General features: G+C 43.7%; 1 protein-coding gene and 1 pseudogene across 1 annotated transcript; both read left to right on the top strand.

Annotated features, from left to right (window-relative positions):
- Positions 1-2,897: 2,897 nt before the first annotated feature.
- On the top strand, positions 2,898-12,425 carry LOC101039663 (solute carrier family 35 member C2-like; annotated as a pseudogene).
- Positions 3,860-4,550, top strand: LOC101031217 (small ribosomal subunit protein eS7-like). Its single transcript, XM_039475474.2, has one exon. It carries the CDS (start codon positions 3,916-3,918, stop codon positions 4,498-4,500), a length of 585 nt encoding a protein of 194 aa, XP_039331408.1. The 5' UTR covers positions 3,860-3,915; the 3' UTR covers positions 4,501-4,550.
- Positions 12,426-21,853: the final 9,428 nt, after the last annotated feature.

Genomic DNA, 21,853 nt, shown 5'->3' with positions numbered 1-21,853 from the left:
CACCAGTGTTCTTGTCATGTGGCAGTATTGAAAGAGAGACATTTGCAAGTGCTGTTGATCACATTTGGCTTCACATGTGAACTTAACTATGAATTATCTGTACTCCATTAGCAGGGGTCATTCATCTGTCAGCTCAGCCTCATATTCCCTCTGATGATTGAGGCAGCATACACAGCCAAGGATAGGTTAAGACAAGCACTAGCTGATTTTGGTTGATTTTCACCTGTGAGCTCTTGTCATGAAATTTTTCCAACTTAATCATTATTTGAGTTTAATATAAACAGTAATATAATCTAATTAAGTAATTGCACTGGATCGGATTTGGCAGTTAGAAAAGTCAAACACGGCCAAGCACCATGGCTCATGCCTGTAATCCCAACACTTTGGGAGGCCAAGGAGGGAGGATCGCTTGAGCCTGGCAGTTTGAGACCAGTCTGGGCAACATAGAGAAACCTCGTCTCTACTTAAAAAAAATAAAAATTAGCTGGGTGTGGTGGTGCACACCTGTGGTCCCAGCTACTCAGGAAGCTGAGGTAGGAGGATCACTTGAGTCCTGGGAGGTTGAGGCTGCAGTGAGTTATGATGGTGCCACTGCACTCCAGCCAGGGAAACACAGTGAGACACAGTCTCTGAAAAAAAAAAAAAGAAAGAAACGAAAAGTCAAACACACCATTGTGTTTCTTTTTTAAAAAGAGAGGGAATAAGTCTCAAAAACGACAACAAATTTTTCTCATATATATCATCCCTTATCAACAAATGTTTGTAGTCAAAAGACGAAGAAAAGCTAAGACAGAAAAGGAAAATAAAAATTGAGATAGGAAAGGCAGCTTTTACTAAAACACTAGAGTAAGTTAAACCACAGGATCATCAGGTTCAGACAGGTTAGAGCCATAGTGCGTGTTGGTTAAATCCTACCTGGAGTTCAAGTCCAACAGAGCTTATGTCTTAACTAGAGGGCCTTTGCCTGAAACAGAATTTTTTGCACTGTAGGTTGCCTGGGTAGACATTCTCTTCGGTAGGGTAGGGACAAAAGGGGCTCTTATTTTTTTTAACTGAAGTATAATTGATATAAAACATATAGTTCATTTTTTTGGGGGGGGCACAGAGTTTTACTCTGTCACCCAGGGTTGAGTGCAGTGGTGTGAACACAGCTCATGCAGCCTTGACCTCCCAGGTTCAATTGATCCTTCCACCTCAGCCTCCCAAGTAGCTGAGACCACAGGTGCATGCCACCATGCCCGGATAATTTTTGTATTTTTTGTAGAGATGGTGTTTCACTTTGTTGCCCAGGCTGGTCTCAAACTCCTGACCTCAGGTGATCCACCCACCGCGGCATCCCAAAATGCTAGGATTACAGGCATGAGCCACCACACCCGGCCTACATAGATCTTAAGTATACAGTTCTATGGGTCTTGGCAATTATGTACTTGTGTAACCAGTACCCAAGTCACAACATAGAATATTTCGTTTTGTGTCTTCTGAGACAGGGTCTTGCTCTGTTGCCCAGGATGGAGTGCAGCAGCACCATCATAGCTCACTGTAACCTCTGCCTCCTGAACTCAAGCGATCCTCCCACCTCAGCCTCCAGAGTAGCTGAGACTACAGTTGCATACCACCACGCCTGGCTAATTTTTTGTATTTTTTGTAGAGACGAGTTTCACCATGTTGCCCAAACTCCTGGGCTCAAGCATTCCACCACCTTGGCGTCCTAAAGTGCTAGGATTACAGGCATGAACCACAGGGCCAGGCCAACATAGAATATTTCTTCCATCTTGGAGGTCCCTTTTGCCTCTTTCCAGTCAATCCCCATGCACCTACCTTCCCTACCCCTGCAAGTTCCTCCAACCACTTTCTGGATTTTATCACTATAGGTTAGTTTTGCTTGTTCTAGAATTTCACTTACATGGACTCTGACAGAATGGCTTTTTTCACTCAACATGGTGTTTCTGAGATTCTTTCATGTTGTTGCATGTGTCCTGTTTATTTCCTTTTTATTACTCAGTAGTATTCTCTATTGTATTGATATACTGCTATTTGATTATTAATTCTCCTGCAGATGGATATTTGAGTTGTTTCCAGTTTGGGGTTCTTAGGAAGAAAATTGCTAATGAACATTATTTTTTTGAGACAGAGTCTCACTCTGTCAGCCAGGCTGGAGTGCAGTGGCGCAATCTCGGCTCACTGCAACCTCCGTCTCCTGGGTTCAAGCAGTTCTCTGCCTCAGCCTCCTGAGTAGCTGGGATTACAGGCGCCCGCCACCATGCCTAGCTAATTTTTTGTATTTTTAGTAGAGACAGGATTTCACCATCTTGGCCAGGCTGGTCTTCAATGCCTGACCTCAGGTGATCTTTCCACCTCAGCCTCCCAAAGTGTTGGAATTACAGGCATGAGCCACCGCGCCCGGCACTAATGAACATTTTCGTGCGGGTTTTTTGTTGTTGTTTTTTTTTTATAAATGGTTTCATGACTCATGAGAAAATACCTAAGCATGGGATTCATGAGTCCTAGGGTAGATGTATGTATAACTTTATAGGGAACTGACAAAAAGTTCTCCAAAATTGTTGTACCTTTTTTTTTTTTTTTGAGACAGAGTCTTGCTCTGTCACCCAGGCTGGAATGCAGTGGCACGATCTCAGCTCACTGCAACAATCTCCACCTACTGGCTTCAAGTGATTCTCCTGCCTCAGCTGGGATTACAGGCGCCCACCACCATGCCTGGCTAATTTTTGTATTTTTAGTAGAGACAGGGTTTTGCCATGTTGGCCAGGCTGGTCTCAAACTCCTGACCTCAGGTGATCCGTGTTGTACCATTTTACACTCCTACCAGCAGTTCAAGAAAATTCTAGTTGCTCCACATCTTTGCCATTACTTGGCATTGTTGGCTTTTCAAAATTTTAGCCACATAGTGGTATCTCAACTGGGTCTTAAGTCAACCTCTGTGATGACTAACAATGATGAGCACTGTTAACATGTGCTTCTTGGACATTCCTATGTCTTCTTTCATAAAGTGTCTGTTTTTAATGCCTTCTATATGCCTTTTTTTACAGCCTGCTTTAATTTACCTTAAAGAAGTAGTTATCTAAGTTTGCTGCCTGAAAGAGTTCTATGATGAAACAGATCAATTCAAGCAATACATTTAGCCAAAGTAGCTTTCTATGCTGGTCCAGTTTCACTGTTATAAAGCAAATAAGCTTGCTCACATAAATTGGTATAACCTTCCCAAGGTAAAATGCTGACTCTAGCATTTCACTTCCCACTTTGGGATATGTATGTACTTTAAGCAGTTTCACCACAAACATGACAACTGGAGACTATGGTCTATTATAAATAATGTTTCAAAAAAACCAATGTATTTGCTTTTAAATGAACACTGGCTGGGGCAACATTGAAAGTTATTAGTATTTCTAGTCTCACAAAATGAGGCTGAGGCAACAAGCATAATTAATAATTAATAATAAATGAGTCTTAAAATACTTTAGAATGATTGGTATAAAATACACTGTAAGATCTCATTAAAATATGAATGAGAAAACTTCATTTTCACCCACTACAAATGCTTCAATTAAGAATTTAAATCTTACAGAGAGAAAGTCATGGTCTTACCAGGTAGGTTTACAGCAGTTCATCTAACTTTCATGTTGGCTATCACTAGTGGCACCAGATTCATCTTCGTACTTAAGGATTAATCAGTTTGAATGCTTGATTGATTATTCCATCTTTGCTGGTGAAGACTTATTAAACAACAGTTTTATATGCTGTAAGGAACTTAATATTACTGAATGTAATCATAAATGTGATGTTAGGGTGTGAAACAATGGCCATCAGGTAAGTCTCATTCCACTTAAACTTGACTGAAAAAATCATCTCTTGAGATTTGGGTCTTTTCCTAATTCGGCGCTCACCAAGGAGAACGCCATGTTCAGTTCGAGCGCCAAGATCGTGAAGCCCAATGGCGAGAAGCCAGACGAGTTCGAGTCTGGCATCTCCCAGGCTCTTCTGGAGCTGGAGATGAACTCGGACCTCAAGGCTCAGCTCAGGGAGCTGAATATTACGGCAGCCAAGGAAATTAAAGTTGGTGGTGGCCGGAAAGCTATCATAATCTTTGTTCCTATTCCTCAACTAAAATCTTTCCAGAAAATCCAAGTCCGGCTAGTACATGAATTGGAGAAAAAGTTCAGTGGGAAGCATGTTGTCTTTATCACTCAGGGGAGAATTCTGCCTGAGCCAACTGGAAAAAGCCGTACAAAAAATAAACAAAAGCGTCCCAGGAGCCATACACTGACAGCTGTGCACGATGCAATCCTTGAGGACCTGGTCTTCCCAAGAGAAATTGTGGGCAAGAGAATCCGTGTGAAACTGGATGGCAGCCGGCTCATAAGGGTTCATTTGGACAAAGCACAGCAGAACAAGATGGAACACAAGGTTGAAACTTTTTCTGGTGTCTACAAGAAGCTCATGGGCAAGGATGTTAATTTTGAATTCCCAGAGTTTCAATTGTAAACAGAATGACTAAATAAAAAATATATTCACAGTAAAAAAAAAAAAAAAACCCAACAACTCTCTTTTGTTGTTGTTGTTTTTTTGCGACGGTGTCTTGCTCTGTCGCCAGGCTGAAGTGCAATGTCCCGAGCTCGGCTCACTGCAACCTCCGCCTCCCCAATTCTCTTACCTCAGCCTCCTGAGTAGCTGGGACTACAGGCACATGCCACCACGTCGGGCTAGGTTTTGTATTTTTTAGTAGAGACAGGGTTTCAGCACATTGGCCAGGATGGTCTCGATCTCTTGACCTCGTGATCTGCCCGCCTCGGCCTCCCAAAGTGCTGGGATTACATGCATGAGCCACCGCACCCGGCCTAAAATAATCTCTTTTCTTCTCCTTTATCTATTGCATTATGCTCACATTACAGCATTTCAAAGTTTTCTGATTTTTGCCCACTGTTCTTATATTTGAACTTTTATTTTCTGTGCTTATGAGTACTGATGTCAATTTGTTCCTAGTTCACAATAGCAAATTGCTTCATCTAGAGTATTTTAAGCATATTGTACTGAGTCACCTCAGCTAGAGCATTTTAAACCTTAATGTGCATAAGAATCACCTGGAGTTCTTGTTAAACTGCAAATTCTAATTCAGTAGGTTGGGGGTAGACCCTGATTTTGCATTTCTAACGCCCCCCGGGGGCATCCATTCTGCTCACCAGATATCCCATTTTAGTAGTAAGGGACTATAGAATAATCACTGTCACCATTTTCACTGACATTCAAATGTAATTTACCATTAAAACTTTTTTTTTTTTTTTTTTTTTTTAAGAGAGGGTTTTGCTCTGTCACACAGCCTAGAGTGCAGTGGTGAGATGTTTGCTCACTGCAGCCTCCACCTCCTGGGCTCGAGTGATCCTCCCACCTCAGCCTCCTGAGTACCTGGGTGCATGCTATTACACTCAGCTAATTTTTGTAATTTTTGTAGAGATCGGGATTCCTCATGTTACTCAAGCTGGTCCCAAATTCCTGGGCTCAAGTGAATCACCAGCCTCGGCCTCCCAAAGTGCTGAAATTGCAGGCATAAGCCACCACACCCGGGGAAAACATTTTTACTGACACACAACAATTGCACTTATTTATGGGGTGAGTCCATGTGATATTTTGATGCATGCATACAATGTGTAATGATCAAATCAGGGAATTTAGGGTATCTATCACCTCAAATATGTATCATTTATTTGTATTGGAAACATTTCAAATCTCTTCTAGCTATTTTGAAATATAACATAAATTACTGTTAACCGTATTAGGCTGTTCTTGCATTGCTATAAAGAAATACATGAGACTAGGGAAAGAGGTTTAATTGGCTCACAGTTTTGCAGGCTGTACAGGAAGCATGGTGCTGGCATCTGCTCAGCTTCCAGTGAAGCCTCAGGGAGCTTTCAATCATGGCAGACAGTGAAAAGGGAACAAGCGTGTCACATGGCAAAAGCAGGAGCAAGCAAGAGAGAGTTAAGAGAGAGTTGCCACATGCCTTTAAACAACTAGATCTCATGTGAATTCAGAGCAAGAGCTCACGTATCATGAAAGGAATGGCTTAAGCTATTTACATAAGGGATCCACCCCCGTGATCCAATCACCTCTCACCAGGCCCCACTTCCAGCACTGGGGATTACAATTTTACATGAGATTTGTGTGGGGACAAGTATCCACACTATATCATTAACTGTAGTCACCCTGCTGTGCTACGGAACACTACAACATATTCATATAGTATGAACATATAATACATGAATATGTTCATATTCATATTCCAGAATATATTCATTCTATCTAACTGCATTACAAGTTTTTACCTACACAAATATTGCATCATGGCAAGTGATGTACTTTGCCTGCCTAACTGCCATATCATCCCCACCTCCTCCACAAAGCTTCTGCTTATTGATAAAACTCCCATTTTATTTGGGGAACAATCTGACATTAGCTATTATGCTCCTCTTTGCCAAATATCCCCTTTCCCAGACCCCCTGCATCAGCAATGGCCATGTTATCCAACACTGGCCAACAAGATGAAGGGAAGAAGTCTCCTAGGAGGCTTCTGGGAAAGCTTTAATTTTCCTGCTGAAAGAGACTGTGATACAAGAAACACCCATACACACACAAACTTTCTTTTCTTAGAGACAGGATCTCATTCTGTCACCCGGGCTGGAGTGAAGTAGAATGATCATAGCTCACTGCAGCCTCAAACTCCCAAGCTCAAGTGATTCTTTTCCCTCAGCCTCCCAAGTAGCTGGGACCACAGGCATGTGCCACCATGCTCAACTAATTTTTTATTTTTTGTAGACTCAGGGTCCCACTATGCTGCCAAGGATGGTCTCAAACTCCTGGGCTCAAGCTATCCTCCCACCTCAGCCTGATTACAGGCATGGGCCACCACACCTGACCAGGTTTATATATACTTTTTTGTTTCTTTTTTTTTTTTTAATTGAATTTTAGGTTTGGGGGTACATGTGAAGAACATGCTAGGTTGTTGCATAGGTACATACATGACAGTGCGATTTGCTGCCTTCCTCCCCATCACCTCTATCTGCCATTTCTCCCCATGCTGTCTCTCCCCAACTCCCCACCCCCTGCTGTCCCGCCCTATTCCCCCCACCCGACAGACGCCAGTGTGTGACGCTCCCCTCCCTGTGTCCATGTGTTCTCATTGTTCAACACCCGCCTATGAGTGAGAACATGTATATACTTTTAAAAGAAAAGGCCACCCACATGTTCTGAGGATCCTGGAAAACATTGGGATAGGTCTAGAAGTTAAAAGCAAACAAAACAAAAATAAGCACCTACTGAAATATCACTTTACTTTATCTCTTAGTCCAATTTAAATTTAAATACCTTTTTTTTTTTTTTTTTTGCAGTTCTCAAATGTTCTATGGAATGCGGAAGCTCCTGACTGAAGTCTTCTGGCTATGTTTTAAAAACTGTCACCAAAGAAAATGTTGGCTTTGCAAAGCCAACCACAGGCTGAAATGCAAAAAGAAATGAGAACGAAGCAATTTAGGGTGTTAATAATAGAAATTACAACTAGCAATAGTACCACCCTGCTTTCTGGGCTTTTTCATTTTCATCTCTTTCACAAACATAAGTATGAAAATATGTAAGCTGTTAAAATTTTTCGAGATGATTGATTTTCTGAATTTAAGTGTTGTTGTAACTCTTAATGCATGCCCATTCTAAAGAAATTTGACAAAGTTTAACATTTTTTACCTACGTAATGCTTTCTACATTTAATATATCATATCAGCCAGGCGAGGTGGCTCACGCCTGTAATCCCAGCACTTTGAGAGGACGAGGCGGGAAGATCACAAGGTCAGGAGCTCAAGACCAGCCTGGCCAACATGGTGAAACCCCATTCTACTAAAAATACAAAAATTAGCTGGACATGGTGGTACATGCCTATAATCCCAGCTACTCGGGAGGCTGAGGCAGGAGAACTGCTTGAACCAGGACCTGGGAGGTGAAGGTTGCAGTGAGCTGAGATCTCGCCATTGCACTCCAGCCAGAGCTACAGACCTAGACTCCATCTCAAAAATAAATAAATATTTGTATATATAAATTACATGCACATGTTATATGTATATACATGTTCATGTACATATATATACATGTACATACATGAGTACGTACATGTGTACATAAGTACATGCACGTACATGTGTATATGTGTACATGTGCACATGTGTATGTGCATGTGTCCATGCGTGTGCATGTGTGTGCATGTGTGTACATGCGTGTATGTTTGTATGTAAGCACATTTGTGCGTGCATGTACATGTACGTAATGTGTGTGTGCATATATGTACTGTGTATGTGTGCCTTGTGTACATGTGTACGTGTGTGCATGCACACATGTATGTATGGGCGCGTATGTGCATGCATGTACATGTATGCATGTCTATGTGCATGCATGTGTGCATGTACATGTGTATGCATGTGCGTGTGTGCATGTGTACATGTATGTGCGTGTGTGCATGTGTGTACGTGTACATGTGTGTTCGTGTACATGTGTGTATGCGTGTACATGTGAGTGTGCGCATGTGTGTACTCGTGTATGTGTGTACACTTGTACATATGTGTGTGTACACGTGTACGTGTGCGTGTGTATGCATGTGTGTAAACGTGTGCATGTACGTGTGTGTGCATGTGCATGTACATGTATGTACTTGTACACTCGTGAGTGTGCATGTGTGTACGTGTACACATGCTTGTATGTGCGCGTGCATGTGCAAGTGCGCAGGTATGTGTGCATGTGTGTGCGTGTACATGTGTACGTGTGTACATGTACATGTGTGGGCATGTGTGTACATGTGTGCCTGGGCATGTGTGTACATGTTCAGAGGTATACATGTACATATACATATACATGTACGTACATATACATGTATATATAATGTCAAGCTGAGTTTTGTTTCTGTTAGGGCTGCAAAGCAACCGCCGCCTCCCGATTCAAGCAATTCTCACTCAGCCTCAAGAGTGCCTGGGATTACAGGCCACCGCCAGCATGCCCAGCTAATTTTTGTATTTTTAATAGAGACAGGGTTTCACCATATTGGCCAGGCTAGTCTTAAACTTCTGACCTCAGGTGATCCACCCGCCTCAGCCTCCCAAAGTGCTAGGATTACAGGTGTGAGCTACTGCGCCTGGCCCAAAGCTATATATTTCTGTTTTCAGTGTTAAGTAGCAATAGGTTTCTTTCTTACAAAGTTTGCTATGAATTTTTTCATATTTCAAGTTTGTGGTTTCACAAAGCAAATAAAATGGGGGAAGTTGGAGCAAGATAGTGGAATAGAACTCTCCAGTGACTGCCCCCACAACCATCTCTGCTAAAACATCAATTTGAACAACTATCCATGCATGAAAATACTGGCCAGGCACAGTGGCTCATGCCTGTAATCCCAGCACTTTGGGAGGTCGAGGTGGGTGGATCACCTGAGGTCTGGTATTCGAGATCAACCTGGCCAATATAGTGAAATCCTGTCTCTACTAAAAATACAAAAATTAGCCAGGCCATGATGGCAAGTGCCTGTAGTCCCAGCTACTCAGGAGGCTGAGGCAGGAGAATTGTTTGAACCCAGGAAGTGGAGATCCCAGTGAGCTGAGATCGCGCCACTGCACTATAGCCTGGGCAACAGAGCAAAACCCTGTGTCAAAAAAAGGAAAAGAAAAAGAAAATACCTTCACGAGAGCTAAGGAAACCACGTAAGAGTTCATAGTACCCTGTTATAGTAAAGTAAATAAAAGTATATGCAATTTGAAGACATATTTTTGTCTCTTCATACACATAGTCCTACAATTATGCATAACTCACAGAAATAAAAGTAAATTTTTATCACATGAGACAAATACGAATATGCATATGGAAACATGCTTAATTTCACCAGTGATTAAATTATTAAATGATAAAAAAAAGGTTAAATAGTAAATGTATAGATGAAAATGCCTGATTTCTCTAGTGACTGAAAAATATGTACTAAACTCGGGAGTGTTGGCTCATGCCTGTAGTCCCAGCTACTCAGGAGGCTAAGGCAGGAGGATTGCTCGAGCCCAAGAGTTTGTCATCAGCCTGGGCAACTTAGTAGGACTCCATCTCTCAAAATATGTATATCTAAACAATTTATATCAAGTCGAATGATAAAAAGAGGAAAGAAAAAACAATTTATCACAATATTCATCCAACAATTGCCAGCTACCAGACTCTAGAAATATGAATATAAGCCTGGGCCCAGTGGCTCACAACTGTAATTCCAGTACTTTAGAAGGTCGAGGTGAGAGGATCACTTGAGCCTAGGCATTCCAGACTAGCCTGGGCAACATGGTGAAACCCCATCCCTACTAAAAATACAAAGTATTAGCCCGGTATGGTGGTGCACGCCGGTAGTCCCAGCTACTCGGGAGGCTGAGGCAGGAGAATCACTTGAACTTGGGAGGTCAAGGCTACAATGAGCTGAGATTGCACCACCACACTGCAGCCCCAGCAACAGAGCAAGACAAAAAAAAAAGAAAAAAAGAAAGAAAGAGAGAGAGAGAAAAGAAAGAAGGAAGGAAGGAAGGAGGGAGGGAAGGAGGGAAGGAGGGAAGGAAGAAGAGAAGGGAGTGAAGGAGGGAGGGAAGGAGGGAGGGAAAAGGAAAGGCCAGAATGCGGTGGCTCACGCCTGTAATCTCAGCACTTTAGGAGGTCGAGGCGGGTGGATCATGAGATCAAGAGATCAAGACCTACCTGGCCAACATGGTGAAACCCGGTCCCTACTAAAAATACATTAGCTGGGCATGGTGGTGTGCACTTGTAGTCCCAGCTACTCAGTAGGCTGAGGCAGCAGAATCACTAGAACCCAGGAGGCGGAGGTTGCAGTGAGCTGAGACCGCACCACTGCATTCCAGCCTGGCAACAGAGTGAGACTCCATCTCAAAAAAAAAGTATATTTTTGCATATGTTACACTTTAAATATAGCATGTTTAATGGCTGAGTAATAGTCCATCTGGCAAATGAACTATAATTCCTTCGCTGTGATTGAAAATTAGTTATAAGTTGTAATAAACCTTTAAATGTAGGCACCCTAGTCAGAGCAGACCTGGGTACCTGTAAGCCTTGCACCCAGTTAACCACTGAAGGGGTTGGCTCAGACTACCAGCCCCTTAAGTAAGAACTCTGCCTGGGGCACCGCTGATGGTTCTGAATTATGGAGGTGAAGAGAACTTCTCTGGTCTGGTGATGTTCTTGTTGAAAGTCATGGTCTAGCTCAATCAGCACTTCCTGCAAACTGTCTTTAAGAGAGGTGCCTGCCCCCACTGATGCAGGAGCTGGGGCGTAGCAGCTTCCATGGTTAGGGAGGTGGGCCCTCTTGTGACCTTTGTGTGGAAGGCAGTGTTGACTCTGCTTCTGCACTGGCAGGCATTGTCTTCTACAATGAGGGGCGCTGGTTGAATGCTCCAGCCACAAGGCCCTCATGGTGCTGAGCTGGACCTACTATCTCAGAAGAGTGGCTCCCACAGCACTGGCAATGGCACTTGACATGAGTTTGTTCAACTAGAGCTTCACAATAACCAAATCTTCAACCATCCTCTTCATTTTCATCTTCTCTCTGCTCTCCAAGCTGGAGGAGGTACAAAGGTACTGGTCCTGGTGATTCTCCTCATTACCGGGGGTCTGTTCATGTTCACCTTCAAGTCCACACAGCCCAATGTGGAGGGCTTCGCCTTGGTGCTGGGGACCTCGCTTACTGGTAGCATTCACTGAACACTCACCCAGACATTCCTGCAGAAGACTGATCTTGGCCTCCAGGATGCCATCAACAGCATATTCCACCTGCAGCCACTCATGTTTCTGGGGTTCTTCTCTCTTCTTTGCTGTATGTGAAAGTCTCCATTTGTCCACGTCTAAGAAAATCTTTCATTTCCAGGACACAGGGCTGCTCCTGGGGTACTTGGGAGCCTCTTCCTTGGTGGGCTTCTCACATTTGGTTTGGGCTTCTCTGAGTTCCTCCTGGTCTCAAGACCCTCCAGCCTCACTCTCTCCATTGCTGGCATTTGGAAGAAGTCTGCACTTTGCTGTTGGCAGCTCATCTGCTGGGTGATCAGATCAGCCACCTGAACTGGCTGGGCTTCCTGCTCTGCCACTCAGGAATATTCTCAAAGCCCTGCACTCCAGAGGTGATGGCAGCTCTGAACCCTTGAAGGGGCTGGGCTCCAGTCCCCACCTGGAACCACTGCACTGAAGCAGCCAGCAAGAGGAAGATGACAACGGGGAAGAGAAGTACTTTGTGACCCAGAGGCAGCAGTGACCAGCCGAGGGGAGCAGCTTGAAAGCAGGCCACTCCCACTAACACTGGGCAGTGTTCATGGCAGCTGGGAGCAGTGGACCGGGAATCGCCCGGGCATGACTGTGGTGTAGCCAGGTCAAGAACTTGTGGCTCCTGCCTCTCCCTTTGGAGCATGGTCAAACAGAGAGGGTGAGCACCAGGCCAGCTTGGAACCTGGCCAGAGCTGGGCCCAAGCTGTGCTGGAATCACAGCAGGAGAAGGGAGTGGACTGGTTCTTCTCAACTATTTCCCAGACTCTGACAGCCAAGACTCATTTCTGAGGCTTAGCAGCTTTCTAAGGGGACTGGGTTTGGACTGCAGAGCAACTGGGCAGGGGACTTGGAAAGGCTGGGGCCCTCATCACCTGGGCAGCATTTTTTCTCAGAGAGCACATTTATTTATACCTTGGAAATACATGGTTCACGGTCCAGAGAAAAGGAACAAAAAAAACCTTCATAAGCGTAAAAGTCTCTCCAAATTTAGGATTATTCCATATAACATTCCCATGAAGCAGAGTAATTGGATCAAAAGGTGTGAATACCATTGAGGACCAGTACACATTAACAACTCGCACAAAGGATTTCATACCAGTTTACACACCTATCAACATTGTCTAAGTGGTCATTTCACCAAAGCCTCAAAGGCCCCACGGGTTCCTGTGGTTGTTCATTTTGCTTTCTTTTTTAATTTGGGTGGGAAATTAATTCTGGTTTTCATTTTAATTATTTCTTCAATAATTAATAAGGTGGAAGTATTAGAAAGTCACATTTTTCAGTGCCTATCAGAGCACTAGGCTAGTTAATTTCAGTTGCCTTAAAATAACTTTCTTCATATCCACATAATAGCTGCTTCCAAATTTCCACATAGTGTCTAGAAATAGCTATCTGTTTGAATCTGCGTTCACATAGCAATTTTAAAATATTAAGAAAACGTCAGTTGCCTATATCTAAGAATAAGCCTATTCAATGAAGATTACTTGGGGAGACCCGTTGGTATTGCCAGGAAATCCACACCACAATATTGCTGCGATTTACAGATGAGTACCCTAAGCCTTGGAGGATTTCAGAAATTTGCCCAGCTGGGCGTGGTGGCTCACGATTGTAATCCCAGCACTTTGGGAGGCAGAGGCAGGAGGATCACTTGAGCCCGAGAGTTCAAGACCAACCTGGGCAACATAACGAAACTCCATTTCTACAAAGAATACAACAATTAGCCAGGTGTGGTGCATGCGCCTGTAGTCCCAGCTACTGACTAGGGAGGCAGAACCATCCCCTGAGCCTAGGAGGTCAAGGCTGCAGTGAGCCATGATCACACCACTGCACTCCAGCCTGGGCAACAGAGTGAGATCTTATCTCAAAAAAAAAAAAAAAAAAAAAAAAAAAAAAAAAAAAAAACAAGGAAGGGAGGGAGAGAGGGAGGGAAGAAAAAAAAGAAAAAGAAACTTGCTCAAGAGTCCCATAGATATATAAACTTCAGAGAATGTAAATAGACAATCAGGGCAGAGTGGATGGGGGCCCTCAGTTCATAGAACAAAAATCAAATTAAGTAGCAAGAATGACATAACACCGTTACAAGATCTTTCTGTTACATCTCAAATACAACCACTTTTTATATCTCTACTGCTGCTTACCCCATCCAAAGCACAATCTCTTGCTCTCTCTCTGCTGGATTACCACAGTAGTCTGCACACTAGTTTCTAAGTCCATTCATACTCCTCTACAGCTTACCTTCTGCAAGTCTTCTAAAGATGTTAGCAATCTTCTTTTTTTTTATTTTGAGACAGAGTCTTACTCTGTCGCCCAGGCTGGAGAAAAGTGGCGCAGTCTCGGCTCAATGCAACCTTGGCCTCCTGGGCTCAAGCGATTCTCCCACCTCAGCCTTCTGAGTAGCTGGGACTACAGGCTCACACCACCATGCCTGGCTAATTTTTTTTTTTTTTTTGTATTTTTAGTAGAGACAAGGTTTCACCATGTTGGTTAGGCTGGTCTCAAACTCCTGACTTCAGGTGATCCACCCACCTCGGCCTCCCAAAGTGCTGGGATTGCAGGCATAAACCACCGTGCCTGGCCACAATCTTCTTTTTCCTTTTATTCATTTAGCAGTGAAGGGAACTTGCATAGGTGACTCTGATCCGCTTCCTCCCACACCTTGTAGTTCCTCCCCCTCCCAGGGAAAAAAAAAAAAAAAGAACTGTAAGTACATGAGCCCAAGCTGACTCATTCACCACCTGCAGGACTTGAGCTTTGGCCATGCCTGGGTAGGAACAGCAGCATGACCATCATCTCAGCCACCTGAAAACAGTCTTGCTCATTCTCTCTGCTCAATTTCCAGCCTGCCAGATGGAGGGGAGTCTCAAGTACCTGCTATGGGACAGGCACTATGCCAGGTAATAGGTACAAGACAGTGAACAAGACACAAATGGTTCTAGAATTTTGGCACTTACTTTCTAGCAAGGGATACTGACAAAAGTAAATAAAGAAAATTTAAGCACTAGGAAGCAAGTGGAGTATTAAATTAGCCTAGAAAGTAATAGGGAGGGCAGTCAACTGACTTAGATTGGGTGGTTGACAAAGCTCTCCCTGCGAAAATAACATTTAAACTGAGACTCAAAGAAACAGAAGGAGGGGTGGGTTTGGGGGTGTGGAGAGGCTGAAACAGAACAATAAGTTCAAAGGCCCTGAGGTGGAGCAAAAAATGGACAAGTTCAGTGATCTGAAAGAGCAGAATGTCCTTGGTGCACAGTGAGCAAAGGGAAGTTTGATACAAAACGTCCCTGAGATATAAGTAGGAGCCTAATTGTGTAAGACCTTAGAGACTATGATAAGGAGTTTGGATTTCATTCAAGGTACAACGGAAAGGCGTAAGAAGAGTTAATGAAGGGAATAAAATTAATCAACTATCCCTTGATGTTTTATGAGAAATGGATTGGAATGTTCCTGAGTGGTGGTAGAAAGATCAGGTGGGAGTCTGTGGCTCTGATCAGGTGAAAGATAATGGTGGCTGGGACTGGGCTAGTGGCCATGAAGATGGAAAGAATTGGTGGGCTATCAAGATACATTTTAGAGGTAAAATCAAAAGAAATTGCTAAAAAGAAAAACCCGTGTTCACCAAATACTAACAGACTCATTTGTGTCTTTAACAATTAAAAAAATCACTAAATACCTCTAGATCAAAATGGCAATATATATATAAAGACAATCCTAGAAAGAAAAGTTGGCCAGGCACGGTGGCTCACGCCTGTTATCCCAGCACTTTGGGAAGCTGAGGCGGGAGGATCGCCTGAGATCAGGAGTTTGAGACCAGCCTGGCCAACATAGTGCAACCCCGCTTCTACTAAAAATACAAAAAGTTGCCGGGCGCGGTGGCTCAAGCCTGTAATCCCAGCACTTTGGGAGGCCGAGGCGGGTGGATCACGAGGTCAAGAGATCGAGACCATCCAGGTCAACATGGTGAAACCCCGTCTCTACTAAAAATACAAAAAATTAGCTGAGCATGGTGGCACATGCCTGTAATCCCAGCTACTCAGGAGGCTGAGGCAGGAGAATTGCCTGAACCCAGGAGGCGGAAGTTGCGGTGAGCCGAGATCACGCCATTGCACTCCAGCCTGGGTAACAAGAGCGAAACTCCGTCTCAAAAAAAAAAAAAAAAATACAAAAAAAAAATACAAAAAGTTTAGCCAGGTGTGGTGGCGGACGCCTATAATCCTAGCTACTTGGGAGGCTGAGGCAAGGAGAATCACTTGCACCTGGGAGGCAGAGGTTGCAATGAGCCAAGATCATGCCAGTGCCAGACTCTGTCTCAAAAAAAAAAGAAAGAAAAGTTATACTGCCATTTGTGATTTAAATTTTAATAAATCATTCTGAAGGACTTTGATGAAACAGGCACTTACAATTGGATGGCTGATGACAAAATGTACAATCATTAAAAAATAAACTTCCTTTTAGAATTGAGGATGACTCCAAGGTTTCTGGTTGCATAATGAGTTGGTTGACATTGCCCTTTACTAAGATAAGGACAACTGGGCAGGGAAATAAGGTTGTGCACAGGGATTAAAAGTTCAACTCCAGACATGTTAAGTATAAGATGGGCTTAGTCTTCATGACTCTGGATAAGGTAAGCACACGATGGTTCTTTATAAAAATAAATGTGACCTAGGTTGACACAACAAATTATGAACTAATAACAGTGGAGAACAAGCTGTAAAAGAACTTCCAAAAGTAAAAGCACTCAGAACTGCTGTGTTTCTCAGAGAATTTATTTGAAACTTGCAAATAATAACACTCTGAGGTAGGTACAGGATTATTGCTCTCTTATTGTAGATGAGTAAACAGAGTGGAAATTTTTAAAGCTCATGCGAAAAAAACACATCTAATGAGGGGAGAAATTGGGATCATGCAAATTGTAACAACCTATCGTAAATGTAGGAAAAGATTATTTTTCTAGGACTTTGTGCTGGATAGTACGTTATTGTCTCACAGTTCCAAACCGGTCCTTCTATGTTCCGGCTCACGATGCCAGGGCTGGAAGTCTGCAAACATTTCTGCTTTGCCAGCTACTCTCTGCTAGGCTCTGCCAGTAGAGGGAGCTAGATGGAGACGGAAAGTTTGGAGAAGGGAAAAGAGACTTGCTCTTCCCCATCTGCTTCATACATCTTGGCTGCCGCAGTCCCTTGCAGCAGGGGATGGCGCCCTCTACCCTGAGATCTGGGTCCCAGTTCCTTCCTCTACGTTTGTAAGTTTTAGTAATTCCAACCTCTTCCTTTGTTCACTCAGCCTTCCTTTGCTCACTCAGCCTTCCTTTGCTCATCTTAGAGTTCTGTTTTGAGTCTCTCCTAGTTCAAGATCCTTTATGTTAAATTCTGTTTAAGTGACTGATGTGATTTCTGCCTCCTGACTGACCCATGGTTGATATAGGCCTAAAAAAACTTTCCAGTCAGTGTAACTTGTGAATACAGATGCTAAATCCTAAATGCAGTATTAGTAAACTCAGCAGCAAAATAGTTAAGTCTCATGACATGGATCATCCTGGTGAAGCAGGCCTAATTTAACATGTTAAATTAATGAAATTTAAGATATTATTATGCAAGACACAATCAGGAACAAGGGAGACAATTATGACCAAAATCAAAGTCCTGTCCTTCAAGGAGCTTCAGGGAAGCCAGATATTTCTTGAATAGTCACATAAACACATGCTCCGAGAGAGCTTATTATTTATTTAATTTTTTTTTCCTTTTTTTTTTTTTTTTGAGGCAGAATCTCCCTCTGTCGCCCAGGCTGGAGTGCGGTGGCACAATCTCAGCTCGTTGCAACCTCTGCCTCCTGGTTCAAGCAATTCTCCTGCCTCAGCCTCCCAAGGAGTTGGGATTACAGACATGCGCCACCACACCCGGCTAATTTTTGTATTTTTAGTAGAGAAGGGTTTCACCTCATTAGCCAGGCTGGTCTTGAACTCCTGACCTCAGGTGATCTGCCCGCCTCGGCAATTTTATATATATATATATATATATATATATATATATATATGGACAGCATGTTGTACCTTGCTCTGTCACCCAGGCTAGAATGCAGTGGTGTGATCATGGCTCCACCTCCCACGCTCAAGTGATCCTCCCACCTCAGCCTCCCAAGGAGCTAGGACTACAGGCACAGGCCACCACACCCAGCTAATCCGTGAGAGCTTTTAATAGAGAATGTGACATGGTCAGGAAGGTCAAAGAATGCTTCCCTGAGGAAAGAAGTGACACTTGGATGGATATTTGAAGGACATATAAATAACTATTCAGGCAAAGAGACAAGGGAAGAGCATGTGCAAAAGAGCATGTGCTAGGCCAGGCACAGTGGCTCATACCTGTAATCCCAACACTTTGGAAGCCCGAGGTGGAAGGATCACTTGAGGTCTGGAGTTCGAGACCAGCCTGGCCAACAGGGTGAAACCCTGTCTCTTCTAAAAATACAAAATTAGGGGGACATGGTGACTGACACCTGTAGTCCTAGCTACTCAGGAGGCTGAGGTGGGAGGATTGCTTGAGTCTGGGAGGCAGAGGTTGCAGTGAGCCAAGACCTCGCCACTGCCTGGGTGACAGATCGAGACTGTCTCAAAAAAAAAAAAAAAAAAAAAAAAACTCCACTGCAGTGTGCTCATCTGAGGTGCTTTTATATATCTCACATGGCATGGCAGACTAACTATGTCAAGATCTGGGGGGAAGACCCAAGCATCAGTATTTTTTAAAATTCCTCAGGTGATTCCAATGTGTAGCCAAGGTTGAGAATCAACAGACTATTATTGTATTCAAAGTCCTATTCTAAATTCCAGTGCTGTTAAAAAAAAAATAAAAAGCATGCAATGCATGCCTCTGCTGGGTGTGGTGGTTCACCACTATAATCCCAGCACTTTGGGAGGCTGAGGCAGGAGGATCACTTGAGCCCAGGAGTCCGAGACCAACCTGGGCAACATAGTGAGACTGCCATCTCTATTTTTTTTTTTTTTTGAGACAGAGTTTCCCTCTTGTTACCCAGGTTGGAGTGCAATGGCGCGATCTCGGCTCACCGCAACCTCCGCCTCCTGGGTTCAGGCAATTCTCCTGCCTCAGCCTCCTGAGTGGGTGGGATTACAGACACGCGCCACCATGCCCAGCTAATTTTTTTTTAGTATTTTTAGTAGAGACGGGGTTTCACTATGTTGACCAGGACGGTCTCGATCTCTCGACCTCGTGATCCACCCACCTCGGCCTCCCAAAGTGCTGGGATTATAGGCTTGAGCCACCGCGCCCGGCCTGCCATCTCTATTTTTAAAAGTAAATATTCCTTTTAGTAGAAGATAGCTAAAATAAATAAACAAATACATAGCATATTTTTAAAATAAAAAAAAGTATGCTTGTATACGGAGTTACCTCACTGATTAATAACATGCTATTTTTACATAAACTAATTTTTCCTTGAGCATTTCAGTCTGCTCAAGCAATTAAAGATAAACAGGTTGGTTAGACATTTAAACTTATAACTGTTTGAACCTTATTAATTGCCCACTTCAACAGAACTAGTGGACTTAAGATGCAAATGAAAACTGCAAGTTAAAATCCATCAAAAAATTAATGATTGAACCTCTCTCTGTTGTTGCAGAGAGATGATTATTTGATAACACTCATGTTTATTTCAAAAGCAAAGGAGCTGCCTGTTATAAAGATTCTAATCTCCGGTTTCTTCATCTAGAGTTTTAAAGTTGTAGTCACTTTTTGGAAAAAGTTTTTATTGTGAAATAATTTCAAACTTGCAGAAAAGTTACAAGAATAGTACAAAGAATTTCCATATATCCCCTTCACCCAAATTTGCCAATTGTTAACATTTTGCCATTCTCTAGATAGCTAGCTAGACATATGATAGGTGAATGTAGATAGCTATAGATAGCTTTGATTTATAGGAGGGTAAGTTTATCATGTCCCTTTACCCCCTAAATACTTCAGAGTGTACGTCCCAAAAACAGGAACATTTCCTTACATAACCACAGTTCAATCACAAGAATTTGGAAATTTAATGGTGCTATAACACTGTTATCCAATCTACAGCTCATATTCAAAATTTCCAGTTGTATCGAAAATGTCCTTTCTAGCACTTTCTCCCAGTCCAGGATCTAATCCGCAAGTACACGTGGCATATATCACCGCTCTTCGATCTCCTTCATCCGAGACAATTCAGTTAATACGTTGCAGAAGATCCTTCAGTCTGGGTACATGTGATGTTTTAAGAGTAGATTGAGTTACACCTTTTTATTTTTTTGAGACAGAATCTTGCTCTGTCGCTTAGGCTGGAGTGCAGTGGCATGATCTCAGCTCACTGCAACCTCTGCCTCCCAGGTTCAAGAGATTCTCCTGCCTCAGCCTCCCAAGTAGCTGGAATAGGCACCTGCCACCATGCCTGGCTAATTTTTGTATTTTTAGTAGAGATGAGGTTCCGCCATGCTGGCCAGGCTGGCAAATTTTTTTTTTACACCGAGTCTTGCCTCCCTCTGTCGCCCAGGCTGGAGTGCAGTGACGTGATCTCGGCTCACTGAAACCTCTGCCTCCTGGGCTCAAGTGATTCTCGTGCCTCAGCCTCTCCAGTAGCTGGGATTACAGGCATCTGCCCCCACTCCTGGCTAATTTTTTGTATTTTTAGAAGAGACAGGGTTTCGTGGGCCGGGCGCGGTGGCTCAAGCCTGTAATCCCAGCACTTTGGGAGGCCGAGGCGGGTGGATCACGAGGTCAAGAGATCGAGACCATCCCGGTCAACATGGTGAAACCCCGTCTCTACTAAAAATACAAAAAAGTAGCTGGGCATGGTGGCGCGTGCCTGTAATCCCAGCTACTCAGGAGGCTGAGGCAGGAGAATTGCCTGAACCCAGGAGGCAGAGGTTGCGGTGAGCCGAGATCGCGCCATTGCACTCCAGCCTGGGTAACAAGAGTGAAACTCCATCTCAAAAAAAAAAAAAAAAGAAGAAGAGACAGGGTTTCATCATGTTAGTCAGTCTGGTCTGGAACTCTTGACCTCAAGTGATTTGCCAGCCTCAGCCTCCCAAAATGCTGGGATTACAGGTTTGAGGCACTGCGCCTGGCCAAGTTATACATTTTTTCATGGGGATACCACATAAGAGATGATGTGTTCTTCTCAGGGAACTACATCAGAAGGTTCATGACATCAACTTGCCCCATTTTTTTTTTTTTTTTTGAGACGGAGTTTCGCTCTTGTTACCCAGGCTGGAGTGCAATGGCGCGATCTCGGCTCACCGCAACCTCCGCCTCCTGGGTTCAGGCAATTCTCCTGCCTCAGCCTCCTGAGTAGCTGGGATTACAGGCACGCACCACCATGCCCAGCTATTTTTTTGTATTTTTAGTAGAGACGGGGTTTCACCATGTTGACCAGGATGGTCTCGATCTCTTGACCTCGTGATCCACCCGCCTCGGCCTCCCAAAGTGCTGGGATTACAGGCTTGAGCCACCGCGCCCGGCCCCAACTTGCCCCATTACTGGTGATGTTCACTTTGGTCACTTGGCTAAGATGCTGTGTGGTGTCTATCAGGTTATCATGATAGGGTTACTAATTTCCTTTTGTGATGTCATCTGTGATGTCATCTACCTACAGGGTCCAGACTAGGCTGAGGTGAGTGAGCTTAGGGACATAAAGCACTACTCCAGGCCCCAACTGGGAGATCCTAGTCCCCCTTTTTAAAAATGCCAAGTCATGTAATCAGTTCACCTGCCATCTCTTATCAGGCTCAGGAGGAAATCTTGCAAAAATAAAATTATGCTATCAAAATTTTAACAGGAAATTTAAATCAAATCAAGACATCAAATTTGGCCTAAGTGAGAAGAAAAGAGAAAGCAGAAAGAGCAATCCAGGTGGGCGGGGATCAAATAAAACCAAAGCAAGCAGGACAGGACAGGGTCTGCTGGGCAAAAGTCACAGGTGCTCGGAGCAGAGGGTGCTGGTTGGGATGACTGTGAAGGCATCCTAACTGGGGCCCCTAAGTCCATCCTTGTCCCCCTAC

This window comes from Saimiri boliviensis, chromosome X, assembly GCF_048565385.1.
Source record: "Saimiri boliviensis isolate mSaiBol1 chromosome X, mSaiBol1.pri, whole genome shotgun sequence".
NCBI classification, from domain to species: domain Eukaryota; kingdom Metazoa; phylum Chordata; class Mammalia; order Primates; family Cebidae; genus Saimiri; species Saimiri boliviensis.
Note: the sequence above shows the minus strand (reverse complement) of the source record. Positions and strands in the feature narration are given on the sequence as shown.

Coding starts and splice junctions, on each gene's coding strand:
- LOC101031217 (XM_039475474.2), top strand. CDS start 3,916: ATGTTCAGTTCGAGCGCCAAGATCGTGAAGCCCAATGGCGAGAAGCCA.